This window comes from Protopterus annectens, chromosome 3.part1, assembly GCF_019279795.1.
Source record: "Protopterus annectens isolate FY-2018-M chromosome 3.part1, PAN1.0, whole genome shotgun sequence".
NCBI lineage: Eukaryota > Metazoa > Chordata > Ceratodontiformes > Protopteridae > Protopterus > Protopterus annectens.
In genome coordinates, this window is record NC_056732.1 from 1,511,449,756 (window position 1) to 1,511,474,748 (window position 24,993).

The 24,993-nt window shown below is 40.9% G+C and overlaps 1 protein-coding gene across 1 annotated transcript in view; it reads right to left on the reverse strand.

Moving 5' to 3' along the window:
• The window catches only part of FASTK (Fas activated serine/threonine kinase), a 686,027-nt gene that overhangs the window by 228,828 nt on the left and 432,206 nt on the right, over nucleotides 1-24,993 (reverse strand). The window contains exon 6 of the mRNA XM_044066318.1: nucleotides 9,789-9,948. Coding sequence (XP_043922253.1) covers nucleotides 9,789-9,948 — 160 coding nt within the window. The remainder of the gene's footprint in view (nucleotides 1-9,788; nucleotides 9,949-24,993) is intronic.

Here is a 24,993-nt window from a genome sequence, read left to right on the forward strand (position 1 = left end):
GGCAATTACTGGAAGTGGAAGAACCAAGCAGTCAGCTTGAGTTTTTTTAGAATGGGATGAACTAGTCCCTGTGGGTGAGACAACAGATGTGAAAGTTGGATCCAGGGTCCACGGTTGGTGAACCAGGTGAGGCCAGAGAAAGGGAAACCAGACTTGACGGGGCCAAAAAGTTTGCTTCTCAACTGCTGGGTTTTCTTCAAAAATTGGGGAATTACGGGAATTGGTGGGAAGGCGAAAGTAGTCCCTGGGGTCAATTGTGTAGGAGAGCATCTCTCGGGGCCTCCCCTTGAGGGGGGATTAGGGCATAGTAGCTGCTGCACTTATTGTTTCTGGGAAAGGTGAACAGATCGCAGCAAGACTGACCTCATTGACAAAAAATCTTTGCCGCCACATTGGGATTGAAAGACCACTTGTGAGGCAGGAGAATGCATCTGCTCAGTTTGTCCGCAATCACGGAATTCCCCGGATGTGCATTGCTATCAGAAAGCGGTTGGAAGCGATCACCCACTGCCAAACTCTCAGGGCTTCCCGACAAAGGGTAGGATCTGGATCCCCCTGTTTGTTGAAGTACCAGACTACTGACATGTTGTCTGACTGAAGAGCAATTGTCCCCGAAGGGAGGGTGGATTGAAAAACTTGCAACGCTAGGAGCACTGCCGCTGAATTCTAGAGGGGACCAAGTGCCTTAGACTGTCTTTCCCTGAAAATCCCCCCTCCCACCCCATCAGGGAAGCATCCGTGGTCACTACTGCCTTGGCCTGAGAGGGTGAGAGAAGGGACTGCTCCACAATTTTTCTTCTTGTTTTATCCACCAAAGTAAATCCTGGTTGCAATGGTTGGTTATGCAGACTGGGTGTGACACTGGATGTGTTAGCAGAGACCAGTGAAACGCGAGGAGCCACTGAAGCAGCCTCATGTGGTATCATTAGAGGAACTAGGGTGATTGTTGCTGCCATAGACCCAAGAAGTTATAAAACCAGACAAGCCTGAACTTTGTCTTGAGAGAGCATCACTTGGAGCGGCAACCTCAGCTTTACCAGTCTGTGAAGAGGGAGAGCAGTCATGCAACACCTTGTGTTTAATGTTGCTCTGCTGAATTCTATGTCTTGTGTGGGGGATAGTTTGGACTTTTCTCTGTTTATTGAGATGTCTAGGAATTCTGTAAGCCTCAGAACAGAGTCCAAGGTGAAAAGCAGTAGATGCCTGGAGGGGGCAGTGAGAAGCCAGTCATCTATCTACAATTCTTGTAGCTTTAAGTGAGCTGCTATCACTGCCATGCATTTGGTGAACACCCTGGGGGCTGTAGTGAGACCAAAGGGCAGTGCTCGAAATTGATAATGACTGGCTCCCAGCCAGAAGCAGAGATATCTTCTGGAGAACTTGTCCATTTTTATGTAGTAATACGTATCCTGAAGATCTATACAGCACATCCATCATCTTTCTCCGGAAAAGGAAGGATAGACTGAACTGTGACCAACTGGAATCTAACTTGCTCAATACACTGATGTCTAAGATTGGCCTCCAGTCCCCTGTCTTTTTTGGCACAAAAACGAATCTCGAGTAAAATCCAGATCCTACTTGGTGTGGTGGGACTCTCTGGATGACTCCTTTTTGAAGCAGCTTTTGGATTTCTAGTGCTGCTATATCCCTCTGACTGGGTGGAACATCAGGGATTTGCCGTGGTGGTCTGGGATAAAAGTTGAAGGGGATAATGTAACCTCTGGTAATTACTGTCTGCAGCCCGGAATCTGATGTTACTGTGTGCCAGGCTAGATGGTGCAGAGAAAATTTCCTCCGACTGCCTCTCCAGAGGTAGGCAATTGGGCCGCTGCTTAGGAGCACTGGCAGGGTTGTCCAGAGAAAGAATCTCTGCAACCCTGGTTACGTGGGCCCCCTCAGCCACGGGAGGGGCGTCTTCCTGAAGAGTTCCCCCCTCTGCCCCGGGGAGAATACTCACCACATATGTCCCGAAAAGGCCCTTGGGACTTCTTGAACCACATCTTTCCACTAATCTGATTCCTGGAATAAGGTCGTTGAGGAGTAGAAAAACATACGCCCACAGCAGAAAGGGTCTTTCCAACCTCCTTACACCTGGCTAATGTGTCTCTGACTTTTGGGCCAAATAACGAGGTAGGATCTACCAAAGAGTTGATAAAGGAAGACTTGAAAGGGTTCGCAAAGTCACATAAGCGTATCCAGGTGTGACACCCAAGGGCAATGCCTGTATCCGCTGCCATAGCCGTTCCTTTGGCTGTGTGCACAATAAGCCGTATGGATGAGTTGGATATTGATTCAAAGGTTGCCAGCTGAGAGGCAACCTTATCGTGTACCTCGTCAGACACTGCTCCTGCCAAGGTCCATGGAAAGCTCCGTTATCAGGTCCCTTTGAAGTCCTGTGAAATGTGCCAAACAATTCAATGACCAAATAGCAAAGGTCGTTGAAGCATAGACCTGCTTCCCGAATCTGTCCATTGTCCAAGACTCTCGATTTTGAGGGTGGACAGCAGGACTCTCCTCGGCAAGTTCCTTTTTTGTGGAAGCCGTCACCACCATAGCATCTACCACTAGACCTTTGGACCAGTGGGTTTGATCTTCGGGTGCGAACAGAATGTTGTCTAGTCTCCAGGGGATTGGCTCAATAGTGTCATGGGGCTTTCACACAAGCTGCACTATGAGCTTAACCAAACCATTGGCAGGTGGGGTTCACCCAAGAAGTAGCGGGCCAGGGACAAAAATCCTGCAAGAAAACAGATTCTTCAGAGGAAGGGGTTGTGGATTCCAATAACCCCTCTGTTTTAAGATTTCCAAGATCAGGGGTGCAGCTTGTGTGAAAGCCCCATGACACTATTGAGCCAATCCCCTGGTATGTAGGTTTTGTGGTAAAAGTACAGCAATTAATGGTAGGCAATATTCTAATCTTAGCAAAAGAATATTACAGTTTACCTTTAGGCTGTTTTCAAATAACAGGACCTTTGCACACGAAACATACATGTTTTCTTTGATACACCTTCCCGATTGTATTAAATTATATTGTATTCCTTGTATAATACAGCACACTTGTTAGAGCATGTCTTAAATTTATTGTTTTTAACATTTTTCCAGTAAGCAATGAAACAAAATACGTTATGAACCAATAATGACAAAACTGCTCAATTCAGAACATTTCCCTCATAAAAGTCTACTTAAACTTCTACAACCCACCAGTATCAGTAAATATGCACAATCTCTGCAGAAGTAAAAGTCATCTAAATAATTCCACATTAAAGAAATCTGTAACTGATGAAGAGGTTGCTTCTATCAAACAACTTTATATTTCATTGTTTTGTCTACAAAAAGTGCCTGTTGCATTAAAAAATGATAAGCTACTAATATTGCAATAGGGAATGCATGGCAAACTGATAACAGGTTCATTGTTACTAGGTATCTCCGCCAAAGAGGCCATTCTCAGGACTGTAGCATCCACCCCCTTTAAAAGTACAACATAGTACAGCATCTGCAATCCATCTACATACTGTGGGAGTAGAACTCACAGCCTTCTGCATCAAAAGCAAGAATTCTACCTGTTGTGCTACTAACACAGACTATGTAAGCAGCACTAAACCTCTTTTCCCCTGAGGAACTATGCAGCACAACTTAAGAAATCTAGAAAAAGCCAAACTTTATTGGGGGGAGGACAAAGGCCCAAATCCAGGGACACATTTTAAACATTGCTTGAACAATGTTAGAAAAGTTGCTGCTCACTAGACTAATATGTTTTGTGTTACCATGCGTTTCCTGAAAGACAGCCATTTAAGTTTCAGTCTTCCTATCATTTAGTGAATTCAGTTCTCACTAATTTGCTAGAAAACCAAAAGTTTTAAGAGGAACAGGCCAAAGAGCAGGTGTGGGTAGGGGATTAAAGCTCTTGCTCCTTGTATGCAAGGTACATGGTTTGAGCCTGCCTACTTCTAACCACCAGGTTTGCTTACCTGGGGCATTTTATACACTTACACACACACACCAAACTTCTAGCTAGCAAATGTATGTAGACAGACTTTCCAGCTAACTAATGTATGCAGACAATAAGTAACTGAGACAGCTCTGCAGCAACGGTTGATTCACACCCGATGCATTTAAATAACTGAAATGGCTGCAAATAAATAAATAAATAATTGAAATGGCTGCATTTAAATAAATAGCTGAAATGGCCGATTTCGAATGTATGCATTGCCCAACGGCTGATAAAACTTGCAATTCACACCTGAAAATGGAATGTATGCAGAACTTTCCAGCTATAATGATAGCTGAAACGGCCGTGAACGCACACACACACCAGCATCTGAATGTGCTCAGCAGTTAATTCCGAATGTGCACTCTCACGCGCGCACACACACACACACACTCACACACCAAACACACACACCAAACTTTCCAGTAAATTAATGTATGCAGACAAAACTTTCCAGCTATCTAAGCTGCATTTAAATAAGTAACTGAAATGGCTGAGACAGCTCTCTGCAGCAACGGCCGATTCACTCCTGATGCATTTAAATAAATAACTGAAATGACTGCATTTAAATAACTAACTGAAATGGTCGATTTTGAATGTATGCATTGCCCAGCAACAGATAAAACTTGCAATTCACACCTGAAAATGGAATGTATGCAGACAAACTTTCCAACTGCATTTAAATAAGTAACTGAAATGGCCAAGAATGTGCACACACACACACACACACACACATACACACACATACACACACACCAGCATCCGAATGCGCTCAGCATTTAAATAAATAACTGAAACTGCTGGAATTTAAATAAATAACTGAAACAGCTGCATATAAATAAAATAATTGAAACGGCTGCATTTAAATACTGAAATGGCCAATTTCAGATGTATACATTGCCCAGCAGCAGATAAAACTTGCAAAAATAAAAATGAGCAACCAGCAGATAAAACACACACATCACCTAATAAGCAGGTAAAATAAAGAGATAACTGAAACGGCCAATGGTTAATCCATCTCAGCAGCAGACAAAACTTTCCGGCTAACTCGTTGCACACTTAAACTGATTAATTGCACACTGAAAGCTTATGGCCTGTTAGATAAGTTTTCTTACCCGGAGGCTGGGACATGAATGTGGTGGGACTCTACAAAACATATGCACATCTGCCGCCATTGCTGTTTACATTCCCTTATTTCTCTCCAGTCCAACAGGCAGTGGCTGATGTCATCACACACGTCCATGTAGGCTGGTGATGGGTGGTGACTGGTGACATCAGCCATAAATTTAAAGTGGCAAACTTATTATACAAAAAAAAAAAAAAAGACCAGGAAATTAATGGAGCCACTCGGAAATTTGTGGCATCCCAATATTTTGCCCTCAAAACCGGTAAATACCGAGGAATTCGGTATGGCTGAGAGGTCTGATCACATCTCCTAAACCATTCTGACACCTACTTGCAACACAGCCAGCTTACTCATATCACGGCAGTTTTAATTCTGGTGCATATATAACTGCAGTTTTGAGCATTTCAAACCTCGTCTCCTGTTCATAGCTCCATTCCCGGGCTATATTTTGCTGTAACAACTTTTTAGAGGCATAGTTATCTTGACAACACCAGGTACAAATCATGCAATATAAAGCCTCATTCCGAGAAACCTTTGCATTGCCTGCCTGTCTTCCAGTCTTGGCATTTGCACAACTGCTGTTTTCTGTATGAGGTTCAGGTCCTTCTGACATAAGAATTTAATCTACGTCTTCAACATGACTCTCACAGCTGCCCTTATTTAACTTGAAATTGTACAGTTTAATCTGTCCAATAGCTGAAGCTTTCTTGTGTCGGACTCCAAACTAACAAATCAGTTATGTTTATAAAACCTTCCAAGCCTTCAACTACTTGTGCAACAGCTTTCTGGTGCACTCTTAACTCTGATGAAATACAAAAACACCTAAGGAACCTGTATCTTCCCAATAGCATATTAGTTGTTTGTTTCATCTAGCCTTGTTTGAGACAAACCCTGGATTCTATCTATTACTGAAACAACTTGATATATTGCACTATTAAGTCCATAGCAACTATAAACAACTGGTATTTAATCAGTTTACTGAGGTCTTGTGGAGCAATACACATGGGAATCTTGTCAGTATTAAAAACTGTAACTATACTATTCAACCACTCTGTTGGCTCTGTTTCTTAAGGATTTGCTTCAGTTCCTACTCTGATCTACTCCAGAGCCCTACAAGTACTTTCCTTGGAGCATGAATCACTTGCAAATCATGATTTTTTTATTTGCATGTGATATTATTTTTATACATTTTCTAAGAATGTAAACAAATCAGCACAGTCAAGCACACATCAGTAACATGGCTCTGTACAGTATCTGAGATATATCTGAGTGATCACAAGCACGGTTTGGTTTTACAATCTTTTTCTTCCTAGCATCTCAGAGTCCAAACAACTCAATATGTTAGAAGCATGTACTTCAAATCGTACAACATGAAGAAAGGTCATGAACTTATTTATAAATATATGACCATAATTTTAACTTAATGGTGCTGCATAGTAGCCACAATATATTAAGAATGTGCACACTGCTCTGCTTTTGGTGCAAATGAACTCAATGCTTTTAAAAAGTATCCCTTGGCAAAAATAAAAATCACCGGATCCATATCTAGTACAAATTTTACATTCTACTTATTAATCCTCAAAATTTCCAATTACTTGACGTATAGTATTGACTTGCATTCTTATCTCAGTACTTCACAGGTATTTTAGATTTCACCGTATCACGTCTTTCCCCTTCCACAGTAACAACCACATACCAACCAGAATAGTTTGAAAGCATTATTCATTTTCAGCTATGTTCAAAATGCAGAAGTATACACCTTCTTTCCCCATCTCTCTAAAGCTCTAAACTCTCTTTCAGAGGGTAGAGGATTTTTGGCAGTAGCGGCCGCAACCCCTTTAGGGCCCTGAGAAATAGTTTCTGGGTCTGCAGAGTGGGCTTTATACAGATGGAAATGAGAATCCGGGACCCTGTAGTATCTGTCTCCCTACTGTTTGTATGGGTTTTTCATACCCATTACTTCTATAACACATCCCCCATTACTTCTGCAACACATCCCCATTTTCCCACTTTTGATTTATTTCAATCACATGTCATGATACACATTATTTTACCTAGTCAATTCCTTTAAAGGTGCACTGTTAATTCAGGTTGCACACCCCCACCCCACTCCTAGCAAACAGATTTTGATAAGGCCAGGTTTGTTTTCTTAATAACCTGTATCTAGTTTATCAAAATAAATGGAAACAGTGGAGACAATATATGCAGAAAAATGTTTTGAAGTAAGAATAAAGTTTAAGAGAAGGCAGGAATTGAAAACTATATGTAATGTAATGATTATAGGGTATCTAAAATATATAGGATGTATAATGTTTGTAAACGTGAACTTGTTAATATGGGCCGATTCCTTTTTTATAAATGTAAGTCCGTCTACAATACAACAAATATCACTAACAATTATATTCTCGGTTTCCAAACACAACTCTTGAAACTAAATCTAGTTTTTCACTTTTACAGACCCCATATGACAACTGGATGGTTGGTAAATAAACACACACTGTGATGGGGACCAACATCCATGAGGTTTATAAACAGAGTGAGCTGTCTAGAAGCAAGGTGCATCACATGGCAACTTCATGCAAGCTAGCTCATTATCATTTAAAGACATATACCCCATACCTTACAGCATGAAGGGTGACATCAATGAGGAGTCTTGTTATTTGTGCTGCACCTATCCTCAGGAAGGAAGGGACAAAATAAGTCCATTCTACACTTAAATCTGTCAGAGGTGGGGTGGCAGCATTTGAGGGTGATCATACTACATGAGTTTGGCTCCCCAAGCAGAGAAGATAGCATCTTTCCTTAGCAGGTGCACAGAAGCATGCACATGCATAAGGAGAAATAGCACCCCCCCCCCCCCACACACACACACACACACACTGGGTGCATATAATTAAGCAAATGGGAAGAAGAAAGGACATAAAAGAAAAATGCCCGGATTGCGGGGATGTTGATGAGGTTATCAGCAACTCCCATTGGTGGGCTGCCTAGATGACAATGGCCCCTTTAGAGCTGGGGTAGGCTTAATGATCAACAGGCATGGGAGCAAAAAGTATACAAAATAAATAAATAAATAAAGCAGACTCAGTACTGTCATCTACTACACTCTCTAAGGGTGTAGTCCTGCACCAGGGACTCAAACTCCCACTGGACATCAAAAATCTGTCTGATGCCCATGTCTTGAGTCATAAGCCCTGGAGTAAGATGACCTTGTCACCCTCCCTCTTATCCTGGTTAAAGACTATGCTAAGCCTAGGGACAGACCACTGAGAGAGGCCTCTATCCCAAGAGTCACTAACCAGCAGTAGTGTCCGTCTCAAAAGATAGCACCCCTAGATCAATCCTGTTACATCTGACCTATGGTCAATCAATTATGGGTTGGGTAGGGATACTTAAGGAAAAAAATCCCCAGGCTGAAATCTGGGAACATACCTCCTTGTGCTCATCATCACCCATGAAGTAGAGGACTGCTGTGGTTTTGTGCACTTACATGTAGGGCACAACTTCAGTACTTGCATAACACAGAAGGCCACTCCAGTAAATGACTTACTTCCAAGAGTGCTACTCTATGGCCTACTCGGCAAGCTTCAGTCCTTGGAGGCAGAAGTTTCTATCTTTGTCCTGGGGCTGAGAAATGGATCCTTACTGAACTTAAGTGTGAAAAGTTCAACAGTAGTTACACCACTGGTGACAAAATACTTTCAATGTTTCAAGGTGGCAAAAGTTTAAAATCTGACAGTTGTGGCGATGCTTGACATTACATTACTCATCAAGAAGACCTAGGCAATGCTACTGCATGTCCTGACTAATAACCTGTTGGCCAAAGGAACACTTAAATCAACTTAAATGCAGCCAACAAATGTGGAAAATGTCCACAGACATTCATCAGGACTGAAATCCAAACTGTGTGACTGGCAGAAAAGAAATGGTGACCTCTGCTTAACATACAAGGCCATGTCAAACCCAGAGCTGTTGGACATGCTACACTTAAAGAAATCCCAATCCCTCAGAGCCACATGCTCCAGGGATCTACACCTTGTCATCATAATAAACAAAACATGCTGGAGGGATAGGTTCCTGACCCAGAGACTCCCCAGACTCTGGAATAGACTGCCCATACAAAGGGCGCCTCTTTGGCACTCTTCACAAGGAACCTTGACAATTGGATGGGAGAAAGAAAATGTACCCCGGGGATTACGTCAGTCACCCTGCTAGACAGGGTTCCTGGGAAGTAAATAGTGTGGGAAGAAATAGACAGGGAATTGTTATGGCTAGGCTTGTACAGGCCCTAGGGCCGATAGCCTAGTACCAACCTATGAACCTATGGTGTCAAAGGGGCAAAACGTGCTAATGCAGTTCTCAAGTGATGCCATAGCACACTCCCACATCAACCTAGTGTGTCTCAAGCTTGGTCTCCAGTGAGAAAATTGAATGCATTACACCTGGTGGAGAGGACAAACCCAATGGCAGGGCAAAAAGGTTCCTTTGCATTTAGATCAAACAGTAATATACGAGAATAAGTTACCATGTTTTCGCAAGTAACATACAACTACTGTTGCTGCTCAGAATCCAGTAGTTAATTGCAGGGCCATGGCTCTGTTTTTTTTTTTTTTTTTTAAATAAACTCACTTTCTAATAAAAATCATCAAAAGAAAACAGAAAAACATTTCTGACCTGTATTTTCGGTTAGCCTCATCTGCAGTTAGGGCATGATCGAACATCATCACTTTATAGTGTTCCTCAAGCCGCAAGCCCTTATAATCTCGGTACTCTAGTTCTACAGCAGTGTCAAGCAGCGACAAGTACCGTCGAACAATTAGTGCATAAGGACTGTCTGTAAAATTACAACAAACAGTGTCAGTATTTTCAAAAAAAGGGTCATACAATTACATCTGTGCCTCCAACACATTCACAGATTTACTCCAGGGTAGGGAATGACTGACATACGTTATGGAGGAAATGCAAGCCATGTCACTCCATCCAAGCTTGCAGCTATTGCCTTAAAAGATGTTTTTGCAGCAATGAAATATCAGGTCAATTAATAAGCGTCTTCGTTGGCTATGATTTTCCATGCTGCAAAAGGTCAAGCTCTTAAAAAATAAAAACTACAACCTGTGGAAGATTGCCAAACTGATTAACAATTTATTTCCCTGCTAAGCTGGAAGCAATTTCTAGATGAAAGACAAATAGAACAAGTGTAGGTAGATGTAAAACTGGATATCTTTCACTTACCTTGGATGTTTAATGGATACATGCCAATTTTATGAAGATTGTATAAAGCCTGATGATGTGCGGTAGTTTGAAACAGCACTGCAAAATGCAACCCCACTTCCCCAGTTGTTAAATGCAAAGATGTTGCATCTTGCGGAAAGATATTCAGTGACTTTGAAATATGGGCATTTGTATAACTACTTATAATGGAATGAGATATGCAGTCATCAGAGAAGACTCTAAGGTTAGCCAAAGCTAAGGAAAAGAGGCAATAGATAGAGCTGAAGAAGAATGGCAGCATCTCAAAACAACATGTGTGATGGCTATATGGAAGTAAGGTACATAAGGAAAGCTTGCGGTAGAATGCAGAAGTCCTGGTAGCTAGAAAATGAAAGGAGTGCAGGAAAAAATGGGAAACAGAAAAGACGGACCAAGCTAAAAAGCAAAACTGTTTGGCTAAGTAAGAGGCTAAGATGGCAGTCGCAATAGTAAAGAACAAGGTATCAGAGGGCACTACTAGCTTCTGGAAAGTGACTCAGCAGATGGCACAAATAAACTATCAGAATGCAAGGCAAAGACAGAAAGATGAAGATGGTAAGATACACTTCATAAGGGATGCAAGGAGCAATCTGCTCACCAGTTTACAAGACATCAAAGGCGGATGGAAGGAGCATTTCCAAGCAGCTCCTGAATGAAGGAAACACAGAAGTTGTACTGCCCCAGACACAGCCTATGATGAAAGAGGAAGAAGAGTCCACTCTAAAAGAAGTAAAAATATCACTAAGGAAAATTAAATCAGATAAAGCATTAGGCTCAGATGATGTCATGGCAGATATGATCAAGACACTGGGTAAGTCAGGAAAGCAAGAACTTCAGAGGGTAAGCATAGCAGTATGGAGAGAAAGCAGCATCCCAGATGACTGGAGAATAAGACTTCTAGGGCAGGGTGTGCAAGAACAAAGGGGACATCCACAACTGTGAGGAGTATAGAGGTATCAAACTCCTGACATACTCCCTTAATGTGCTGGGTAGTCAGTGATAAGAATATTTCACAGAGTAGCAGAAAGTAAGATGGGAGATGAAAACTTTGGATTCAGACCAGGATGCAGCACAGATGACCCAATGTTTACACTGAGACAGATAGTTGAGAATAGGCTAGAGATGAGAAGAGTCTCCAGCTATTCATTCCTAGACTTGGAAAAAGCATATGACAAGGTCCCCAATGAAGATGACTTGGGTAGTCCCGCAATGGTTCAAAGTTTCAAAAACATTGGTAGACTTACTGCAGGCTATACACAACGACACAATTATGAACAGTACTGAAACTCTCTTACAGGTTACAAGTGGGAGTGGGTATACATCAAGGTTCAGCTCTAAGCCCACTGCTGTCCACAATGGAGATGGACTACATTAGCAACCAGGTTGGAGGGGACAGATCAGCAAAGATGCTCTATACAGACAATGTGACATTAAAGGTAAATACTGAAAAAGATCTTCAGCAAGTGACAGGGGAATGGAATGCAAAATTAAGGCATATGAGATTAAACAGGGTACAGATAAGGCAGTCGTCATGGCAGCAAACAAGAGAAACTGGAAGAGGCTGACCACTGAGATAAAAGGAAAAATAGTGGAACAGGTTAACAGCTTCAAGTATCTTGGAAAGATGGTTGAGGAGAAGGACAGTTTGAACGAGGAGATCAAAGCTAAAATCAAATGTGCAGCTAACTGGCACAGAGTGCTATGGTATCGTGTGACAGAAGGACATTAAAGAATTTAAAAAGTAAAGTTTACAAAACAGTGGTGCAACCAGTACTATGCTATGGTGCAGAAACCTGGGTAGTAATGGTAGAGCAGCTATGAAGGCTACAGGTAATAGGGATGAAGCGCCTGAGACGGGTGGTAGGATGCACACTGTGGTTCAGACGAAGAAATGAGAGCATCAGAGCAAAAGTTAAAGTAGCACCAACCGTAGAGAAGATTAAAGATGTTTTTGGAACATACAGGAGGAAGGCAAGAGGAAACTAGAGATGGATGAACTGTGTGAGACAGCACCTGCGACAATAAGGCATGACTGCAGAAGACTGTAGGAGAGTGGCACTAAATTGAGAGAGATGGCGACATATGACGTCACATCCCAATCCATGTAGAAAATGGCAAAAAGGGGCTTGATAAAGATAGGTGTGTACTAGGCTAATGGCCCTGGAGCCTTTACAAACCTAGCCCCACAGGATTACCCTGACATCATGCCACCCGACCTTAGTTCCCAGTGTCTCTTCGAGTAGAGCCACTGGAGTGATAGCCGGGGTGATGATTTGCAAGTCTAGTTTTGATGAACTGTGCCAATACCTGGGCAGTCTGTCTCACTCAAGACACTACAAAATATCACGTACCAAATAGAGGTTAATGCTTTCCCACACAAGCAACTACTATGCTGAATATAAACAGCATTTATGCTGAATATAAACAGCATTTTCTCACAAATAATTCTGACTTTAGTGCAAAGAAAACTAAAGGCAGAAACTCAAAACACATTTATGATTAAATATTGCATTTCTATGCAGTACTAGCACTCCAATATCACCAATTGCTTTGTGATATGTCATTATCACAGTTCACCAGATAGCACCTTGCTTTTGATACTAGAAGAGTAGAAAGACTGACGTTCTATTGCAGCACTAACTGCTTGGATTCATTTTCCATTCTACCATTGTACTGCAGCAATTCTGCTAAACATACTTCAGATGGGACATTAAACCAAGGTCTCATCTGCCTAAGTTTGGGTACCTTAGGTGGATATAACACTTTCCAAGGCACTTGACAAAAAAGAATCGGTACTATGATTACCACCTTGGATTTTCCCTGACAAAGGCCATTTCAAGTGGGACTAATGTGGCTGACAAAAAGTAAATGAAGTTTCCATCCCCAAATGGCAAAGAAGTGGAAGGAATAATGACATGGCTCTCTCAGCCACGGTTCATTCTCCCAAAAACACATAGTCTTTATATCATGGCAAAGTTCTGCACTCTCTCCTAATGTACAGTGGCAGTACCCCGAATTAGTGCTTTGCATTACATTTGCCTGATGGTAGAAGGAGACAATAAGTCTATCAAGTCTGCCATTTTAAGGCCTTTAACAATTTAAGTCCATACCTACCCTCTCCCTTACTTTCTTTTTCTGCCTGTCATATGTCCTCCTGAATGGCTTTGCAGATTCCTTTGCATCCATTCTGGTAATCCATTTTCTGAATCTATAGCCCTCTTGTTGAAGAAACAGTTTTGGACATTCAAGTAGTAAATCAGTCTCTACTTTCTATAAATATCTATGCAGACAATGTTAGTAGCCTATCAATCCAATGCTCACTTAAGACTGTTGTTACCTATAAGCTCCCACACAACACGTACTGTCTTTATTTCTGCTTGTTAACTGGTGGATGGACTGATCCAAGGACCCTTTTCAGCCACGACCAGGGTACTGCAGTACAAAACAATGTACACAAACACACACAGTATAAAGAAATACAAAAAGAGTGCAAGTAAGCACATTAAATAGAAAATACCCTTACAATGGCAAAGCACGGATAACAGAGATGAAATAACCCAAGTCCAACAGAAAGAACACATATATAGTATACTTACATGCCACACAATTTTCTGCATATTGTGGAGGGACCTGTTCCCTTTATAACTGGACAAATAGAAGAGCATCATCATGTATATGGAATTACATACATTATAGTAACTGAAAAAATATCTGTATATGGCATACTTAAGATACTCTTGCAGTGGGGCATGACTACAATAGCAGGCAAAGAAAGGATAAATAGGATATTAGTGGTATGGAGACAGTTAAGTTGTAAAAACTACAATAATAGTAATGAGAAATTAGTCTAGGGAAGTTGGAGGCTGGGGAAAGAAAATGGATAAGAGAAAAGATCATTATAGTACTTAATATAACATGCACAAAAAGTTTTGTGTGTATAAATAGCTGGTGCCATCAGTTTGATCTACGCAATCCGCTTTAGTTGGGAAGAAGCCTTACCAAATGTTGCCGTATGCAGTGCATTTTGTAAGGTTATCCTGTGTCATAGTAAAGTGTATTTCTAGCTTTCTTTTACTATACTATACTAAAACTTTGCAATCAAGCTTGGGTTATTTCTTGTGAAAGGCTACTACAGTTGGTAGGAACAATTTTACTAGAACTTCCTTCTCCGTTGACCAGACTGAATGGGGGACTCACTAATACAAGGGTCGTCTTACCTTGGTTTGGTAACAAGTACAGAGTGTTGTTTTATTTGCAGTTTAGAGCAAAAAGAGGGTGTTCATGAAGGATTTTAAAGGTGAAGGTGGAGAACAGGAAAAGGTCCACCTGTAATAGCTGGGTAGCTGACTTTTTGGAGTGAGATACAGTAATGTTCATAACAAAGGGAGACATTTATAAAGCTACACATTTCGCTGACAGTGTTTTGTATTAGGTCAGTGGTTTGAGCAGAGTAAGTTATGTGTAGTGCAAATTTTAACTTCTGAATTAGTAAACTCAAAGCTATTGCTCTTCTGCTTTCCAGTGTGACATAGTTAAATATCAAATAGGTTGCTTTAAGCCAGGCAATCACTTTTTTAGTGACATTTTTCTCGTCATTCCCCAAGGAAGAGTAGGGTGACATGTATTACCTAAATATTTATACTGTAGGGGTTTCCAAGATAGCTACACACTGATCAACAGTTTAATTTCAACTTTTCCAGTGTGAAAACAGAAAATGAGAAAAAAGCACCAGTGAAATTGTAAGCTTGGGTAAAATGCAGTTACTGGTTAGTAAATCCACTACCTGGATGCCAACAAAGAATAAATTTGGAGAACCTGAAAAAAAATCAACCAGAAAAGGTGACGAGAAAACATTGCTGGGAAAAATTCTACATCTCTTTAGCAAAAAGCACTTGCAGCTTCAGTTCTGGTTCAAAAGAGGTCTTCCAGTAATTAAATTAAAGGTACTCAGAGTTGATTAAAATAAATGAAACATTAAATAAATGCAACAACTCAAACAAGAAAAGTCTAGAAAAAACAGAATCTTTAACTAGTTATTCAGATAACACGATAAAACTTTAAAAACTAGACAGTGAAATGAAGAAAAGGATGGCTGAGAATGAGGCTTTGTAAGAAGAGCAATTTCAAAAACAGAGGCAAGAACTGAAGTCCAACAGAAAGAACAAAAATGGAACCCAAACAAGGAGAGAAATGGGCTTTCACCTACCCATTTTGAATAATACTGGTAATATAGATATGGGGACAGTAAAACACTCTACTACTTTTACCCTGGACAGCTATGCTATAGCAAAATGCATTAACAAAAATTGGAATATATTTTATATAGATCCTAGCATATTAAATAAAATAGGGGAGAAACCACAATTTGTTTATAGGAGAGAGAAAACGTTTAAAAACTATTTGGAAATGGGACAAAAGGAAGGGGCTCATCATAAAAATATGGTATGAAAAAATGTGTTTTTTGCCCACATTGCCCCAAGATTGTACATGGCAATGTTTTTACAGTAAGTGGGGTGACTTATCAAATCAGAGGGCATTTTAAATGTAGTTCTACAAATGTAGTATATTTAGCCCAGTGTTTGCAATACCCCACTTTTTATATGGGCAAAACTTCTAGAGGTTAAGATACCGTATATATGAGCATTGTTTAGATATTAGGAAAAACAAACTTATGAATGCTTTTTACAAACATGTCATGGTTTGTGATACACACAGCTTTGGTTTCTTAATTATTGAACAAATCAGGGAGGACATTCAGGGTAGAATAATGGATGAACATTTGGATACCTGTGAACTGAGGTGGCAAATTGAGTTAAATACTACAAGCTACCCTGGTTTAAATGACATTGTTTCAATTAATTCAATTTTAAAACTGAAGCACTTTGACAGTGTGTGAATTTATTTGTTCTTTTTTATCATGTGACTTTTATATCAGGTGTCCTTTGGTGGGTTACTCAAACAGTGTTTTAATTTAATGAATGATTTTAGTTTTGATGAAGTTCTGAAAACAGTAAGAACAAAAGTGCTTAACTTTGGAATAAAGCTTTGGTACGTTTACAGCTGGCTTTGAGTTGTCATTCTGTGCATCGCAAAGGTGGTGTGTTATTCATAGTTAGAAAGAACAAAAATGTTGCTAGAAAAGTGAATGCCTAGCTTAAAGCAATCTATTTGACATTTAGCTCTCACACTGGAAGCCAGAAGAGCAATAGCCAAGAGAAAAAACTGGAACAAACAGAGTGTATTCATTTTATGAAAGCACAAATAAGTAACTAGACTGGTGTGCCACAGCAGGATTTGTTAATTGAAAGGGGCACATAGAGTGTATACTCCCAGACCTGGTCATGAGAAAGCAGTCAAGACCCACAACATTTGAGATGCAATAACACCATCAGTACCGGCAAAAAGAGTTGACCCTGACAGAACTGTGGTAGAAGGGAAAGTATTAACAATTGGAGACAGCAGTGTTTGTGGAAAATAATTATTCACTGTACATCAAGCAAAAGAGAAGCAAATCTATCCCAGTAATAAGGGAATGTGAAGAAGCAGGTGTGATATTCAAGCAGCTGTATATCCCAGTTGTACTTTTCTTCCCTGGAGGATCAAAAAGATCTTTGATACAGAACAGGCTATGGAGGAAATAAAGTTTATCCAAAAACAGAGCCAGCAAGCAGAAGGGGGCTCTGCTTTGTATTCTTCTGACAAAAAAGCTGAGAGAGAGAGAGAGACTTTTGCAAGTGAAGCCTTTTTTAATGTTATGAAAATGCCTGATAGACATAGCACAGAAGTACCTTGGACTTGAACCAGAGTCTGGTGTTGGGAGATGGAGATGATCAGGAAGAACACCAGCAACACTGAAATTTGTGAATAAAAGGGAGACTTGTACAGCAATCACATTTGTGAAATATGGCTTTGCCAAAAAAAACTGTGGCTGAGAAGAGAAAAAAAAACCGTGGCTGAGAAGAGATTAGACTTTTATTGACTTTGTTAAACTTGTGGGTGGACTCTAAAGCATATAACCTACATTATATCATTAATGTTTTGAAAGACACTAACTAATGGGAAAAAGGTAACCAACCAAAAATTGTTCTTTGGGTGTGTGTGTGTGTATATATATATATATATATATATATATACATATATATATATATATATATATATTTCATGATATAAAAAAAAATGTCATATTGTTAAGCATTTTTGGAGTATGTGCAGTCAGGGTATTTTTCAGTAACTATTATATGTGTTAAAAATACTTAAGTAAACCAGTATCTTTTTTGAGTTGTAGGAAATATAGGTTTTACAGTTTAATGAGAGAAGGCTTAACAGAAGCAAGTTTAAACATTATAATGCTGTGATCTTAGGTTGCTGGGTTGGGCTGCAAAAGTGAATTGATTATATGCAGAATTAAGATGATTGTTTACCTTGTTTTTACATAATTATATATCTAGATTACTGTCCCTGGCATATTTGCATTCTCTGACAATTGTGTCTTTCGGCTTTTCCCGGTTAGGGGCCGCCACAGCGGAACTCCGGTCCGCTAATGATTGGCAGTTGATTTTTACATACTGGCTTGCCAGGCCTGATGCACAACCTTCAACGAAGGTACGCCCATTCACGCATGTCTCCACGCAGAAGACGCTCTAGCTGAGAATCGAACCATTCTCTGACAATAATAAGGTTAATTACGAGAATACACGAAGGACAGATGCATACATACAAATATTTCAAGAATGGGCATGAATGCCCTTTCAGCCTGCCAATATTCTGAAACAGTTGTTCTCATAAGCATCCAGGCTGTTCTTAAAAATACCTAAACTAATGCTTCTTTTAATGTAGTTTGGTAGTCTGTTCCAAGCATCAGCTGCTCTCTCAGAGAACCAATTAGTATGCGTCTCATTCCTACAGAATCTTCTACATAGGTTATCTGATGACTCTCTACTACTTTTAAATAACCCCAAACATTCCAGCGATAGTGGTCTCTAAATGCTCTATATACCTGAATAAGATTTCCTCTTAAATATCTATGAGACACTGTACAAGTTCAGATACATTAGTCTTTCACAATAACTTAAATGTTCACATCCATGGATGTTCTTGGTAAATTTCCACTGTACTTTTTTTTTTTTTAAATAAGGTTTCTATATTGTTATTCCATACTCAAGTTTGGGTCTAATGTAATTAACAAACAAGGACTTCATCTTTTCTGATTTCCCACATTTCATAATATTTTTTATACAGCCTATAGTTCTATAAAAAGATGTTATGTACTTACCATAATGTTCCATTTGTGTTGTCCATTTTTATCCTTTCTCAACTGATGGGTTCAGATCCGATCTGTTGGATCCGACTTGGCTGGTTCTAAAGCTAGTGGCAACTAGGAACTCTCGAGCTTTCCCCTTACCCAGGATGCAGCAACCCCAATAACCTCAGATCACGTTTGCTGCTTAGAAATGTAAAAGATGGAAATCATTATGGAGAAGCTATATCTGAAGTCTTTATATAAATAATAAGACATATGTGTCCTATATTGCTCATTCTTCCAGAAGTCTTAAGGATGAGGGTTGTTGGGAGGGTAGTTTAGGAAGAATGAAAATAGACAACACAGATAGAATGTTAGGGTGAGTACATAACTTCTTTATCCAATGTTGGCAATTTTCATTCTGTCCTCATCTGATGGGACAAAGTTCCCACCTACTAATTTCCAGGGTGGACCTCAAGGAAGGATATTCCTGAGCACCATAGAACCAAAAGATGCTTTTCCTCTGGAAACCAGATCTAACTTGTCATGAGTAATAAATGTATGGGGAGTGGCCCAAGTAGCTGGTGCACAAACACCATCCATGGTGAATCTGGATTAAAATACTGAGGAAGTTGCCATGGATCTAGTAGAATGAGCGCAAATGTTTTTTTGTCAGAGTGATGCCCAGTTTGTTATACACTGTAATTTGTTATCTATTTAGATAGTTTAACTTTGGTAACTGGTTTACCCAATGTGGGTTCTGTAAATCAAACAAACAGCTGATCCAATTTCCTGATGTTCTTAGACCTACATAAGTAAAAGCAAAAACTGCCTGTGAACATCCAATAAGTGTGGTTCATATATTCACCTCTGTTAGAAAATTTGGGGAAGAATACAGGCAAAATTAATAGACTGATTAATAATGGATTCTGACACCACCTTTGGAAGGAATGTTGCACTGGTAAGTAAAGTCATCCTGTCCCTATGAAAAATCAAGTATGGGGGTTTTGAGAATAATGGCTGCCTCTCAGAAATTCTTCTGGCCGAAGTAACGGCTACTAAGAAAATTGTCTTCCATGAAAGAAATTTAAGGTCACAGGTAGCTGCGTCTCAAATGGAGATTCAGTAAGGTACTGCAGCACTAAATTTAGGTCCCAAGGAGGAAAATGATCTTTAAAGGGAGGCCTTAAAAGTAGTATGCCTCTTAAAAATGCATTGGAGGCCTTAAAAGTAGTACGCCTCTTAAAAATGCATTGGATCAGCTGGTCAACACCCCCACGAGAGGTGAAAATATCCTGGACCTGGGACTAACCAACATGAGTAGCCACTGTAACACCCCTATAGTGTCATTTTCCATAATAAGATCTTTTCATAAAGCAATCACTTTCGAAGTCACCATCTCCCCTGACCCCCCCCCGCCTTGTCAGTGTCAAACAAAAAAACTTTTCCAAAGCTGACTACAACCTCCTGACAGCAGGTATAAGCAGCTTCACAGACAGTCCCTTCAGCTGGAGCTAGCACAAATGTCCAAGCCTACACCAAAAAACCTACATACCTGTATGGACTCCGCAATACCTGCCAGGACCAAATTAACTTCCTCAAGGAAGAGTAAACCTGTCTGGTGGACAGCAGCAAAAAACAAACTCTATAATAAAAGGAAAAAAAATTGCTGTCCAGGACCAAGAAGCAGCAGGTGCCAAGTTGGAAGCAATCTCTCCTTTATCTGAACAAGCAAATAAGGTCACTGGTGAAATCCTCTAAGGCTAACTTCAAGTCCAAATTAGCCACATCACTAACAATCACAAGGCCTTCTTCACATACATCTGCAATCTTAAAGGTAACATCCAAATCTGCTCTGAACTGGTGGTCAAGAAAGTACAGTTTTGTACCTACCATAAATGTAGATGTTCGAGTGTTCACACTGCTGCAGTCATTACACTTGGGTTATTCTGCTGTCAGGCGGTCCCACAGTCGGCCAGAGTTCCAAAGTCTTGGTCTGGCGTCAGTTGCTGTCACTTCCTCCCTGACGTCAGTGCGCCAGGGGTATATAACATGCATCCGACGCCATTTTCTTCAGTTTTTCTTGCCGCAGGTGTCAGGTACCCCCCAAATAGGTAGGCAATACATATTGGTAATAAAAAATATACATATAAAATAAAAACAATACTTTCAGTTACAAGCAAATACACCACAAAAGTTGTATAGGATAGAAAGGTATAGATAAGTCCAGCTAGTTCAGAGGGGATGGAGGGAGGGTAACCTGGACTGCAGCAGTGTGAACACTTGAACATCTACATTTATGGTAGGTACAAAACTGTACTATGTTCATCGTGTTACACTGCTGCAGTCATTACACTTGGGTAGAATCCCAAAGCTAAGGTTGGGTGGCTGGTCTATAAAGAGTTAGGATTTTCTATGAGGCCCTGCAGAACTGCAGTGGCAAATCCTGCTCTGGATTTAGAGTAAAGAGGCAAGTGGTAATGCTTGGTAAAGGTGTGCACTGAACTCCAAGTTGCAGCCTCCAAAATTTCCTTGGTAGGTACTCCTCTGAGAAAGGCTGTTGAAGTGGCTGTTGCCCTGGTGGAATGTGGCCTAATCGTATTTGGGACTGATTTTCCATGCTGTGTGTAGCAGTAACGAATACAGCTTCCTATCTATTTGGATATAGTCTGCTTTGAGATAGCCTTGCCCTGTGATCCTGCAGCATATGCTACAAACAGTTGCTCAGTTTTCCTGAAAGCTTTTGTTTTGTCCAAGTAGAAGCGTAGCTGCCTGTGTATGTCCAAAGAATGCAGAAGTTTCTCCCCTTTATTCTGGGGGTTTGGATAAAAAGTTGGCAAATGGATGGTTTGTTTAAGAGCCACACTAGATATCACCTTTGGCATAAAGGTAGGGTTTGTCCTTAAAGAAACCTTGTCCTGATTAAAAATTATAAAAGGTTCCACTGCCATTAATGCCTGTAGCTCTTGAGACTCTTCGTGCTGAAGTTACTGCCAGGAGCAGAGCTGTTTTCATATTAAAATTTTTAGATCGGCTGTATTGGCTGGCTCAAAAGGTGGTAGGGTCAGTTTCTCCAAAACGAAATTGAGGTCCCAAGTTGGTGTTGGTGCTCTCTGGGGCGGTCTTATGTTTTTTGCCCCTCTGAGGTACTGCTTTAGCAAGGGATGAGAGAATAAAGGAGGATCTGTGTTGTAATGTGCTGAAATGGCAGAGGCGTGGATTTTAATTGAGGAGAAGGATAGGCCTCTGTCCAGCATCTCAGTTAAGTATTGTAAAATCTGAGGAATGTTTGGAACAAGAGGGTCAAAGCTTTGAGCCTGGTTCCAGGCGCAGAATCTCTTCCATTTTTCTGAGTAAGCTTTCCTGGTGCTAGGCCTCCTGGCCTCCAAAATGACATCCATAACCGCTTTAGAGAGAGGTGTTGCCTGTGACTAATGTATCTGCCATGCAGCCAGGTTTTGGGTTTTGAGCTGACCGTGCAGGATCTGATTGTTTTGTTGATTCATAAGGTGTGGAATTTGAGGTAAAATCCATGGTGGGCCTTGAGTCAAGTTCCTTAAGATAGGATACCAGTGCTGGCGTGGCCAGTCTGGAGCAATCAGGATCATCTGTGGTTTTTCTTGTCTGGCTTTTAGGAGTACCTTTCAAAGGAGAGGCAGTGGCAGGAAGGCATAAACTTTTAGGTTTTTCCAACTGAACAAAAGAGCATCCACTTTCCATGCTTGTTTGTGATATGTCCTTGTGCAGAATTTTTGTAGTTGGTAATGTCTGGGCATCCCCATTTTTGCGTTACCATGCTGAAGATTTGTGGATTCAATTTCCATTCGTGAGGGTCCATGATATTTCTGCTTAGATCGTCTACTAGAGTATTTTTCTTTTCTGGCAGGAATTGTGCTTGCAGGTGAACTTGATATGTTAGAGCTGTGATCCACAAGGTCATGGCTTGCCTGCATAGGGGATAAGAATGAGTGCCCCCTTGCTTGTTTATGTACCACATTACTGTGGTGTTGTCTGCCTTTAGTAATAATTGTCCTGGTTGCAGAAGGTTCTTGAAAGCTGTTAGGGCATTTTGAACAGCCAACATCTCTTTTTGATTGATGTGAAGATGCATCTGGTCTGTGGTCCACTTGCCCTGAATGCATTTTCCTGCCATGTGTGCTCCCCAGGCGTAATCTGAAGCATCTGTTGTTAGAGTTTGCCTGGCTGTGGGTTGGGTAAAAGGCTGACCCTTGTTTAGGTGACATGCCTGTGTCCACCATCGAAACTCCTGTTGTAGGCAGGGAATCATTGGTATTACTGCTTCTAAACTGTGAGAGTGTTGAGTCCAAACACTTTTTAGGTACCACTGTAATTTCCTCATATGCAGTCTGGCATATGATATTAGTAGTATGCAGGATGCCATGAATCCCAGGGCCTGCAGAATTTTTCTTGCAGGGAGATGGGACTTTTTTGCCAGTAATTGAAAATATTGAGTTAGATGAACTTGTTTGTCTGGCGTGAGGTAAGCCGTCTGGGCCGTTGTATTTAAGCTGGCACCCAGGAATATAATCTGTTGCGAGGGCACTAGTTTTGACTTTTTTTCGTTTACTATGTACCCTAGAGAAATTAGCAACATTTTTACAAATGCCAGATGCTGTAGAAGAATGTCCTTTGTCTCTGCTTGAATGAGGCAGTCGTCCAGGTATGGATATATTTGAATTCCTTTTTGTCTGCAAAATGCAATTACTGGTGCCAGGGACTTTGTGATGACCCTGGGCGCAGTAGATAAGCCAAAGGGCAGTGCAGAGAATTGGTAGTGCATTGTACCAGCTTTGAATCCGAGGTATCTTCTGCAATTTTGTCTGATAGGGACATGCAGGTATGCCTCTGAGGTCCGGAGTAACAAGCCAAGCCTTCTTGCCCAGCATGGGTAGAAGCTGCTGTAATGTCAACATTTTGAATTTTGGAATATCCAGGTAAGTATTCAGAATTGAAAGGTCTAGTATGGGCCTCCAAGCCTTGTCCTTTCTGGGGACCAGGAAGAGTCTTGAGTAAAATCCTTGCCCTTGTTCCTGTTGTGGTATTTTTTGAATAGCTCTCATGTCCATGAGGGCAGAAATTTGTTTTTGTGCCTCTGCCCATTGATTTTGTGGCAGGTCTGGCATTCCTTTTAGCCTTGGTAAAGTATGAAAGTGGAACCTGTAACCTTGAGACACAATATTCAGAACCCATTTGTCTTGGGTGATTGTTTGCCAGTTTTGAGAAAAAAGTACTAGTTTTCACCCTAAGGGGGCTTCCAAAAGGGACGTGCTTGGCGTACGAAGGGAAAAGTCATTGTGACTGTTTCCTGTAAGGTTGAGACTTGTCCTCACCTCCTTTTGGGGTTGAGGTGCCCCACTGTCGTTGTCTGTTTGAGCCTTGAAGTTGAGATCTGCCTCTTGGGCGTCTGTATCTGTCTCTCTGTGGCCTGTCTGACACTGGAAAGGACCAATTCTTTGTTGGCCAATTTCTGCTAAACCGAGGTGGCTGTACCTGTAAGAAATCTTTGACTGTTTGCATAGATTTAGCTTTATCCTCCATTTTCTTTAACACCTCTTCTGCCTTAACACCAAACAAGGTATCATGCTGTAAAGGAGCATCCAATAATTTTGCCTTAACATGATCAGGTAAACTCTGTTCTTTTAACCAAGCATGTCTTCGAATCACAGAACCTGTAATTGTGGCTCTACAAGAGGCCTCTAAAGAATCAAAACCACATTGCAGAGTATGTTTTCCCACCTGTTCAACTGCATGCAATAAATTCTGCATTTATTTACAATCAGGAGCTTCTGAGCTTGCAAGCATTTTCTGTTTCAACTGAGCCATTAAATATTGTTGGTACTTAAGCATGTGAAATTGGCAAATTAAAGCTCTTACTGCTAAAGTTGCAGAAGTGTATACTTTCTTCCCACATCTATCCAAAGCTCTGGAATCTCTGTTAGAGGGTACTGGATTTTTTGCAATGGAAGCCTTAACCCCTTTTGGACCCTGGGACATAGTTTCTGGATCAGCAGAAGGGTTTTTGTAAAGAAACTTGTGAGAGTCAGGGACTCTATAATACCTGTCTGGCTTGGCTGGAGCAGGGGGCAAAGAATCAGGAGATAAGCTGGATTCAGAGAAAACATCATCCACAATGTCTAGCACAGGTGGAATAGCCAGCGGGCTGTGCTGAGGCAATAAAAGGAAATCCCTGAGCCTTTTCTTGGATTCTGAGTAATCCTGACTTTCCCAATGGAAATGCTCCCTCATGGTATGTAAAGTTTCCCCAAAAGAATAATCCTCAGGAGGAGAGGCTGAGGGGATAAGATTCTTCAGCAAGTCCTCATAGGGGGGTGGAGAGTATCCCTGGTCTGAAGAGGAATCAGAGGAAAT